Source organism: Limulus polyphemus, unplaced genomic scaffold, assembly GCF_000517525.1.
Source record: "Limulus polyphemus unplaced genomic scaffold, Limulus_polyphemus-2.1.2 Scaffold4417, whole genome shotgun sequence".
Taxonomy (NCBI): domain Eukaryota; kingdom Metazoa; phylum Arthropoda; class Merostomata; order Xiphosura; family Limulidae; genus Limulus; species Limulus polyphemus.
The window spans coordinates 34422-44965 of record NW_013670027.1 but is presented as its reverse complement, the minus strand read 5'-3'; the positions used below and the strand labels follow the sequence as shown (position 1 = coordinate 44965).

Genomic DNA, 10544 nt, shown 5'->3' with positions numbered 1-10544 from the left:
CAAACAATTATCTCTTCTAGTTACGACCTTTGTACTCAGTTGCTGCTTGACGTAGGTTGCTAAGCCTTTTAAAATTTCACATGTGGATGATAGGAAATGAAATAACTGTATTTGGGTCTAAAAAAATATGAAATTTCAAACAGACTAAGGACAGAATATACCTCCTCAAAATCTAGGTTCGAAAGAACAGGATGGCATCCAAACACATGAAAATGTCCGAGAAAGCCACTGGGGAAATATTCTGAGCTTTTGATTGGTTATTTACATGTCATATATTGAAGTAAGTGTATATGAGGGAGCGTTCCCAATGATGGAAAGAGGTGAGCAAGAGCCACTGTGTTTGATTCAGTAAATGAGTGATATTTCAGCAAATAGAAAAAATACGAGATTCTTATTTTATATTCTAGCTTGTCAATATCAGTAATTTGAGTTTCTAATTCATACAAAACTATAGACTTAGCATTTTGACATAACAAACATCTAATTTGAACCAGTGCTGCATTCAACACATCATATGAAACACAAAAATCAATGTTTAATTGTTTTTTTTAATATTTAACCATAAATTAAGAAATTAAATAATGTATAATACTAAAATTTGAATTATATTTTACAGTTTAAAAGCAAACTTACTGACATAAATTCATGAAATAGCAGTTCAATAAAACTTTGAATGAGAGTCAACAAATGCAAAGACATGGCCCATCTGGAGAAGGTTAAATTGATAAGTCTCAGAAGCAACTTGTGTATACATGACTTCTGTTCCACTTCTAGACAATTCCTTCTTCATTATGTTGTTTACTGCTGCCTGGAACAGGTGGAAGACTTATGAAAATTACCTCCATTTTCCTAGCTTCTCACCTGTTACAGTAAGTTACATTTTGTTTACCACAACTGGGATATGACTCTTTCTGTAGGGTTCTAATATCTCAAGTTCATCCGTATTCATTGTTTTCCAATGCTAGTATAAAGGATGTCTCTGTCAAGGAAAATATAAATCCTCACTCTGAACAAATCTTTACAATCTGATATATTTTGCATCAGAATGGGCTGTTATATACCCTTCCTACAAGCAAGCAATTTTCTCTGGTATCACACTACCTACAAAATTCCAAACAATGTCAAAATGTAGTTCTGATACATGTCATTCTACCAATAATTTATACCAGCTATAATTATCACACGACTTGTTGATTTGTGTATTTTAACAGAACATACTCAACCCTTTACACTTGATTTAATACCTATGTTGTTCTTACAATTTACATTATTATTATTATCCAAAGTACAACCCAATGAATATGTATTAAAAAACCTGGAAATAAATCCCTCTAATGTAAGTAGATATTATTGTCAAGAAGTTCCTCTAAATAAAAGAAGAAATGAAGTTCATTAGAAGATACTTCAGTTGATGGCAACAGTTCTTCCAAATGATGAGTATAGTTAATGAATACACCGAGATGATAACCAGAAAGCCAACAGGAAGTGATTTACTATAAGATTTATCTCAAAAAGAACTAAGAAAGTAAAAATGGTCAACTGGTAGAGAACTTAATTAAACTGTCTTGATTGTAATTCACAACTGTTCTTGTATTAGAAGATGCTTGACTTGCATCTAAAGGATGATGCAAACTTTTTACCAATTTAACTAAATTTTGTAAGTCAATGTTTAGAAATAAACATTAAAGCATTTCTGATAAACATCATGGTAATTCTAAACTAATTGCATACACTCATAATCTTTGCACATTGCAACTCTACTATTTCTAATTTTAGAATCAGTAAGTGTAGAGCGTCTATCATTATACTCTGAAATGACTTAACAATCAAACAATTCTAAACAAGTATATATTTTATTACTGCAAATATTGTAAACTTTTCAGATAGTCCACTGCATAGTTTCTCCCTTGAAAACACAAACATTGTGACAAAAACTTTATTTAGTTTCTTTTATCTTTATGCTTCTTCTCTTTCTTCTGTATGCATGTTTAAGATAAAAGCTACACAATTGGCTATCTGGGTTGTGTCCCCTGTATATATTGAAACCATATTTTTTTACTATAAGCCTTTAATCGTAACACTGAGCCATCCTGAGGCCAACATGACCTAGAAACTGTAAAATTGTTAATTAGAAGGTTTTAGATATTGTTGTAAGTTATGAATAGAAACCTTTATGAAATATACAGAACAACATTATTTTCTGCCCAACTTATGTCAAATACTAGTAACATATCATGTGATACGATTGTTCAAAAAATTTAATAAAAAACATCACATAAAATTTTTTACCATGCTTAGTGTTAAAAAATCATATATTATATATATAAAATCTGTTTCAATACTTGTAAAAGTTTTCACAAATGACTGCCATGAAAGATGTTCTGTTATAATTTTGCAAGCAATGGCATTCTATATAACTTTAACAAGTCTTACTTGATACATACACACAGATGTTAAAATAATGTATTGCAACACCTCACTAGTAATGTTTATGTATACAAAGAAAATGTTAAAAAAAATTATCTTACTGTTTGGATGCCAGATGTCAGTAATGAATTTCATTTTCGGTGGCTTCAAAGGATAATCCTTTGGAAAATAAAGATGAGCTTTGAAGAAGCCTCCTTCACTGTAAGGAAGAATACCTCAGTTACGGAGCACCAGCCAGTTAAACTTTTATACATAATTAACCAACCTAATAGCATTAATTTAGAAATAATTACATTTTACTGAGTACAACATTTTCGTTACATTTATCTACCAAACATAAAAGTGCATGCTTAATCAGTTACTAATTTCAAACAGTTAAAAATGGAATGTTCCTACACATTAGATTTAAATGCCAGAGTAAGTAATACAGGTTTGAGCCAGAAGATGGTACATCTACCAATGAATGAAAGATAGACATTTTCTTATGCTTCTGATATATGTAAATCTGAAACAGCAGTATAATGTTACCTCTTTCATATACATAGGTTATTCATTGAGTAAAATACCGTCGATTCAAAAGTTATACACTCTGAATTGTATGAAACTTGAATCTCCTATATATGTAAGTTGAACATCATTCATGTACTTCAATGAGACTTCTTGTACATATACCTATACATTTCACTAAAACATTTGCACTGCTATGTTTAGATAAATTCTCTGAAAATCCTAAAAATTTAGTTTTGATAACTCTAAATCCAATTCTACTTGTGCAAAACTTTTAACTCAACTAATGATTTATATTTTCAATTTAAAAAATTTATTCATTTTTGTAATAATTGTTCATTACATTCATTATTCATTGTTTGTAATTCATTGATGTCGAGGCTATCGACATCCATTGATGTTGAAGCTACGGAGATTTCTAGAAAGCCTAAGTGATAGATGTATAAATAGCTGCAACCAGACGAGAGGAAACAGAGTGAAGGTAAAGTTACATGAAAGAGAAGTTCGGTCAGAGAAAAGTTAAAAAACACAAAGTTAACCATTATGGGAGTGAATGGCCTAATGGTTGATATGTTAGAGTGAGATTAACAGTTTGAGAGAGATAAGGAGAATAATTTGTCTTGTCAAAGGGTGTTCTAAACTAATTGAACCCACTTGTGTGGACTTTGACAAAAGGCAGATGACTATTGCAAGTTCAGGATACAACTGCAGTAACTCACATGACAGTGTAAGTGAATTATACATGGATACTATTGCGATAAAAATAGAGAAAAATAGTTTGACTTGTCAACTGAATTCCAAATGAATTGAAATGGCCTAAGTGGACTCTTGACAAGAAGAAGAAAACTGTAAAGTGTTTAAGATGCAACTATGATCTCCATAGCATAAAGACTTTTTATACATACTTTAACTTGTTTCGAATATATATATATTATTTTAAAAACAAGTGCAGTGCATGACATTCATTTATTGTTGAATTTATCACCAACAAGTCACATACACCTACTGTAGAAGAATCCTCAGCCCAACACCCATATATTTACATCACTATATATTTACTACTAAAAAGTAGTTTCCAACATTTGGCAAGCCATAGCCAGCATTATACAGGGGTAAATGGCAGTGGAAGAAAACATGAACAACAGTGGAAATAAATAGGTCTATATATGCACAACTGTAGTAGTAGTAGCAGCACAAGTAGTGTGAAGATTACAATCACGCTGTAAAACCATGTCAAATTTTGATAAATGGATAAAAAGAGGAGAGTGTCTCGGGTTAAAAGACATTGAACTAGGAGAGTTTGTTAAAGAACAACAAAAAATAAAGAGAGAAGAGGGGCAACAGAGAAATGAGGAAGAAAGACTGAAACCAGAGAGAGAGAGAGAGAATAAGACCACAAATTGAGAAAGAAGAAAAAAAAGAGAGAGGAGAGACTAGAAATAGAGAGAATAAAAGCACAAATTGAGATTGCAAAGGACACAAGAATGACAACAGAGTCAGGGCCAGCCGACCCAAGCTGCCCAAATTTGATGAACAGAAAGACAATATGGATGCTTTCCTGGAGAGATATGAAAGGTTCACCCAAAGTCAGAAGTGGGACAAAGGAGACTGGGCAGTCTGTCTCAGCCCACTTCTCACAGGAAAAGGCCTACAAGTATATGCAGGCATGATGTCAGAAGATGGCATGGACTATGACAAATTAACAGTGGCTTTGCTAAAATTATATGAACTTACTGATGAAAGTTTTTGCTGGAAGTTCAGAGAAGTCAAACCTGACACTGGAAAAACTGTATTTCAGTTTGTGGCATGTCTACGGTGATACTTCACAAGATGGATTGACATGGCCAAATGTGACAATAGTTTTGAGGGATTGGCAAACCTATTAGTACGTGAAAAGTTCATGATCACGTGTTCAACTGACATGTCACTGTTCCTAAAGGAGAGAGCACCAAAAGATGTGGAGGAGATGATCAAGCTGGCAGAACAGTATATGGAAGCCCACGGAGGAGTATAACTGGCAAGTCCAAAAATATCCAGTTAAGTTCGAAACTAGTGATGGCTGACCAGAAGCAAGTCTACCAAAAGTGACAGGAGGTTAATAGACAGAAGGGAGAAGAGATGCTACACTTGTTATAAAATGAAACACATTTCAAACAAGTGCAAATACATTACCTGCAAGCAACAGCATAAATATCAATATAAAGCAGCTGGAGCTATTTACAAAGAAAGTGCTGGTTAGAAACAAGAAAAGAGTGATTGGCATCATGAATGCTACTGCTAGAAGAAACAGAATCGAAACAACTCTTCCAAGAAGGAAGTGCCAATTCCATAATTGATTAGTGCACAACTAATGGTCAGCTGAAGTTAGCAAATGGATCAACAGTGCCAGTAGTGATCGGAGCATGTTACAAATATCGAGAGGTGCTAAGAAATCATAATATGCCAATATGTGAAGGCTATGTCAGGGACAAGAAAGTTAAGGTTCTGCTAGACACTGGGTGCAGCAGTGAGAACCAGTTTAGTATCTGATAACCAGAAGATGGGCAAGGTACACCTGTGTGTGCTAACTGATGGGACAGTGAGAAAGTTTCCCATAGCAAAAATAAAGGTGGATACTCCATATCATGTTGGAGACCTTGGAACCATGTGTATCGAGGAAGCAATATACGACTTGGTGATAGGAAACATATAAGGTAGTAAAAATTTGAAGGAAGTGCAGAAGAAAGATCCTTCACCATAGAAACTTTGGGACAGTACCCGAGAGGAAGTCAAGCACAAGACAAAGAGGAAAGAGACTTAGAGAAGACCAGAAAGGAGTATTGAACTGGACCTATCTAAACAGTTTTACTGGGGAAGCCAAACCCAAAGACTGTCATAAACACTTCTATAACAAGGCCAAGAGTCGATTTTTCAAGGTCTAACAAAAGGTTTTAGTTCTGCTACCCACAGCCAACAACAAACTCACCTGGCAGTGGAAAGGACATTTCACGGTACAGGAGGTGGTCCACAGAATGCACTATAAAGTGAAATTTATACTGCCAATCATGGTCTACTAGGTAATTCTGTTGAAGAGGTACTTCAAGAGAGAAGAAGACTTTATAGGTGCAGCTGCTGATGTACGGATGGATATGGCAAGTGCGGCATCTGAAGACAATGACTTCATTACATAAAATAAGAAAACTACTAGGCCTAAGAGCATTGGGTGGAGATGAGACATACAAGGACATCAACATAATTGAAGAGCTGACTGGTAAGAAGAAAAAAAGAGGAACAAAATCTACTGAGACAATATACAGATAAATTAGGAATTACAGACAACACGAGATCAAAATGAAGGTAAGGGATCCTGTAAAGTTGAAGCCCTACTGGAGGCCCTACATGAGAAGAGACCGACAAAGGAACTGCAAATGTTGGTGTAGACTATGCGAGAAGACTTAGTATATGAACTGAGAATAGTCTTTGTATATAGTGTAAAAATATTGTAAATATTTCTCTTGAAGAAGGGCTTATTGTCGGATATAAAAGACTGTTTAGTGTAGGTAGTCCTATATCAACAACAAGTCACAAACACCTACTGTAGAAGAATCCTTAGCCCAACATATCCATATGTTTACATTACTATATATGCTAATAAAAATTAATGAGCAGTGCATATTTTGAACAAACTTAAAAAAAAAGGGACAAATCAGCATTCCAAAGTCTTTTTCTGGAATACAGGGACAACAGGTTCAAAACTGGGACATCTGGTCACCTTAATTAGCTGTAACTGGTCCAAAGGTTGTCCTATGAACAACCCAGTCAGTAAGTCTTACTTCGAACACTGCACAATGAATAAAACATATGCATAAGAAGCATGAAATTTAGTACATACTTGTAACTAAAACAATTTTTATTCATTTAAGATGTGAAATTAAGAATACAAAATAATAACACATACAAAGCAGGCAATATCCAACAACTATAAGACTTTGACTGGCTTTCTAACTAAGGCATAAGTGTCTTAAAAAATTCCCTTAGCTGTTCAACCTAAACTCAGCAATAGCAACTTAGCTAAAGTAGCTAAAAATCTCTACTGAAAACAAGGTAGTATTATATGTAATACAGTAAATTAAAACTTTATCTTTCTATTGGTTGTAAATTATTTAATAGCAAAAGTCAGAGAGGATTACAGACAGTCTGTGAAAAAGAAATTGTGGTAGGAATGCATGGCAAGTGACTCTCTGGCTTATGTCTCCATAAACAAAGTCTGAAGGTTATCAAAATTAGACTATGCCTTACTAATACCTATGTTATAATAAATTAATTTACATTAAACTCAGAACATCACAGAGAAATGATGAAAAAATAAAAAATGGGTAGGTCAGAACAGACAAACAAACATGTTACACAGACAAAAGGAGATTGAGAATATATTCAAATATTTCCTTTTAATATTAAGAAGTAAAACTTATGTAGTATTAAAATTATATTTATTAGCTATGTTTTGATGCCATGTTTATCTGTTGATAATAAAATAGTTTAATAAAATTTTGAATGTAACTCTAAAATATTGTGAGATGTGCACTTTAACCTACCCACAGTGAGGGTTAAGTAACATACAAAGTAAACATAGGTCTACAACAATTATACTCAAATATATGATTATTTAAATAATACTTGTAAGTAATTTAGATCTATAATTTATGTAACTGTAGATGATTGATGAATCACTTAACTTTTACATAAAATAGCTTTCATTCTCACATTTTAGATGATCTATACAGTAGGCTATACACAAAAACTTTAACAAATATTTACTTAAGCTGAAATAAGCAATTTGCAATGAAATTATACAAACTATTATGTCAACTACATACTATAATGTATCCGGTGGTCCAATGATGAGAACCTCCCACTTATAAATATCATTGTCATCAATCAATCCAGCTGAGAATCCTTCTACTGGATTTTTATTTAGTTCTGAAAAGAAAAAAAAGATTATTATTACAAAATGAAACAATTTTTACCCAAAGTGACAACTGGGTTTAAAAAAGGAAAGATTTACAATTGTTTCTCCTTTTATACATTTTAATAAACAAATAAATGGTAGCTCTCAGTCCTTTAAAATGCAGAACTCATTTTTTTAAAATATTAAAAAAAAAAACAATTATTTCAGAGAGTAGCAAAGAAACTACATAAATGAGTGTACTTCAGTTATATTTATTATAAAAAACATTCAGAATGAAATTCTATCACTAAATAATAGACAGCAAGGAGCCAAATACCAAAGTTTTATCCTTATATGTATATCACTTGAACTTTTGGCATGTATCATATAAAATATTCCTAGCATGATGTTTTAAAGATTAAGAAACTAATCCCCACAACATGAGTAGAGAGTGTCAGTAAATTATGGCAAAGTTCAAGCATGTAAGCCAGAATTGTAAAAAATTATAATCTTAACATATTTTAATCTCTTGTTATAATTCCTGGCCAAATTCGATTTTAATACACTGTACTGATTTCTATAATCAATCCATAATCAAAGAAAAAGGAACAAATAATGAAATATGCAAATGGTTTGGCATATCAAGATGATCAGCAGTTCGCTCGGAAGTCATTTCAAACTTGCATGCCGAATGATGAGTACAGGGAAAGAGCTAACAGAGTTTCAGAGGGGAAGGATAGATGGATGTCATTTGGTGAAAATGTCTATACAGGCTATTGCACAACAATTAAACATTCCCAGGTCGACAATTGGCATGTGCTGAAGAAATGGAAGTCCACAGGTAACAATGAGCCCAAGAAATGACCAAGTAGGTATAAAATACTGACTGACAGGAGCTGACGTGTCTTGAGAAGGCTGGTTACCTCATCTTGCCGTCAGACCTTAGAGAATCTGTGTTTGGAGATGCAAACAGCCACAGACAATCCTGTAAGTGTTTCCATGACACATCGAGAGCTGCATGCCATGAATTTTCATGGAAGAGCTACAGCTACAAGCCATTAATAACAAAAACAAATGCCTCAACCTGATATAACATCTTCGGGATGAACTGGAACACAGAATTGGGGCATACTAATGCTTTAAAGGAAGAGTGAAGCACAATACCACCAGCTTTTTACAAGAAATTAGTAGACAGTCTTCTACAACACATTGAAGCAGTCATTAAGGCCAAAGGCAGGCCAACATACTATTAATTTCTTGGAATAAAGACATGTTTTATTCATAACTATCCGTGTCCCATGACTTTTGGTAGGATAGTGTAGATCAATCCATACTTGTCTTTATAAACTTTTCTTTTTTTATTACACTTGTAAGAATATCAAAGACATCACAGATTAACGAAGATACACTATTAGTAGATGTAATTATAGAATGAGACCAAGTACTGAAAAGCTACACAGAATATATTGAAGATTTACTCCACAACAATCATGAAGAAAAGCCATCTATAAAGATCATGGATTGATTGAAAATTCTTAAGTCAGAAGTACAAACAGTTATTAAGAGAATGAAAACCAATAAAGCTACAGAAGTAAATGAAATTGCAGTAAAACAACTAAAGTGTTTGGAACAATTTGGTATAGAAAGGTTAACAACTATTATCTCTGAGATTTATGAAGGTGGTGAAATACCTGAGGATCTCAGTAAATCGATCTATACTGCACTCCCCAAAACACCTAGAGCCATTGAATGTGAACACCATCAGTCAGTCAGTTTATTGAGACATGTAATAAAGATCCTATTAGCCCTTTCACTACAGACTCAGTCCCAGTGACTGACCTTGTAACCATTTTATACTTGTTATAGTTTCCATACTATAACTTTTAATACAGTAGATGTATCTTAATGAAATTTGGCAGAGTATCATTAAACATAACAAGGCTTTCACACATTAAGTATCAGATTTTTAATTAAAGATTTGCTCTTGCATTTTTTCTTTTTGAATGTTAGCTATCCCACATGCAAAGTAATTTTGATTTCATGATTAAAAATACCTTTATGCAATAGAAAATAGTCAAATTTCCTTTGCAAAATCTGTATAGCATCCTAATAAGATCCAGATAAATATCAAACATATTTTTTAGAAAATTTTTATATTTTTTCTGTTATTTTTTCTATCTTATCTCTGTACGGGTTTGGTCAAATTGACCAACCTTGTAACCACTATAAAAAATTTGGAAATATAACTTGAGTTACGCTTTTTTCAGTCTAGAATGGCTACCAAATCGTAACATGAAACGAGAAATGTTTATTCTAAACAGCTTAAATCTCCTAAAATTATATATATGTTTATTATTTTACTGACCTTTCAGCCATATTTGACTAACATTACAGAAGTTGCAATCACAAAACATGTGGATCTCATGTTACCATATCCCATAGTATAATACAGACATTTACAAAGTGATCTGTCTTGGCTTTGTTCTAGTGGACCAGTGGTTTGTAAAATACAGTCACATTGCAGTTACAATCCAGTACCTATGTGTGCATGGGCGTGTGCGTGTGTGTGTGGTGTGTGTGTGTGTGTGTGTGTGTGTGTGTGTGTGTGTGTGTTTATATATATATATATATATATATATATATATATTATTATATTATATTACTACTTACTTATTACTTACTT

General features: G+C 33.0%; 1 protein-coding gene across 1 annotated transcript in view; it reads right to left on the bottom strand.

Annotated features, from left to right (window-relative positions):
- The window catches only part of LOC106471116 (ubiquitin-conjugating enzyme E2 G1-like), a 76341-nt gene that overhangs the window by 40754 nt on the left and 25043 nt on the right, over window positions 1-10544 (bottom strand). The window contains exons 2-3 of the mRNA XM_013931705.2: window positions 7791-7893; window positions 2529-2626 (exon numbers count right to left, since the gene is read on the bottom strand). Of these exons, the coding sequence (XP_013787159.1) occupies window positions 2529-2626; window positions 7791-7893 (201 nt within the window). The remainder of the gene's footprint in view (window positions 1-2528; window positions 2627-7790; window positions 7894-10544) is intronic.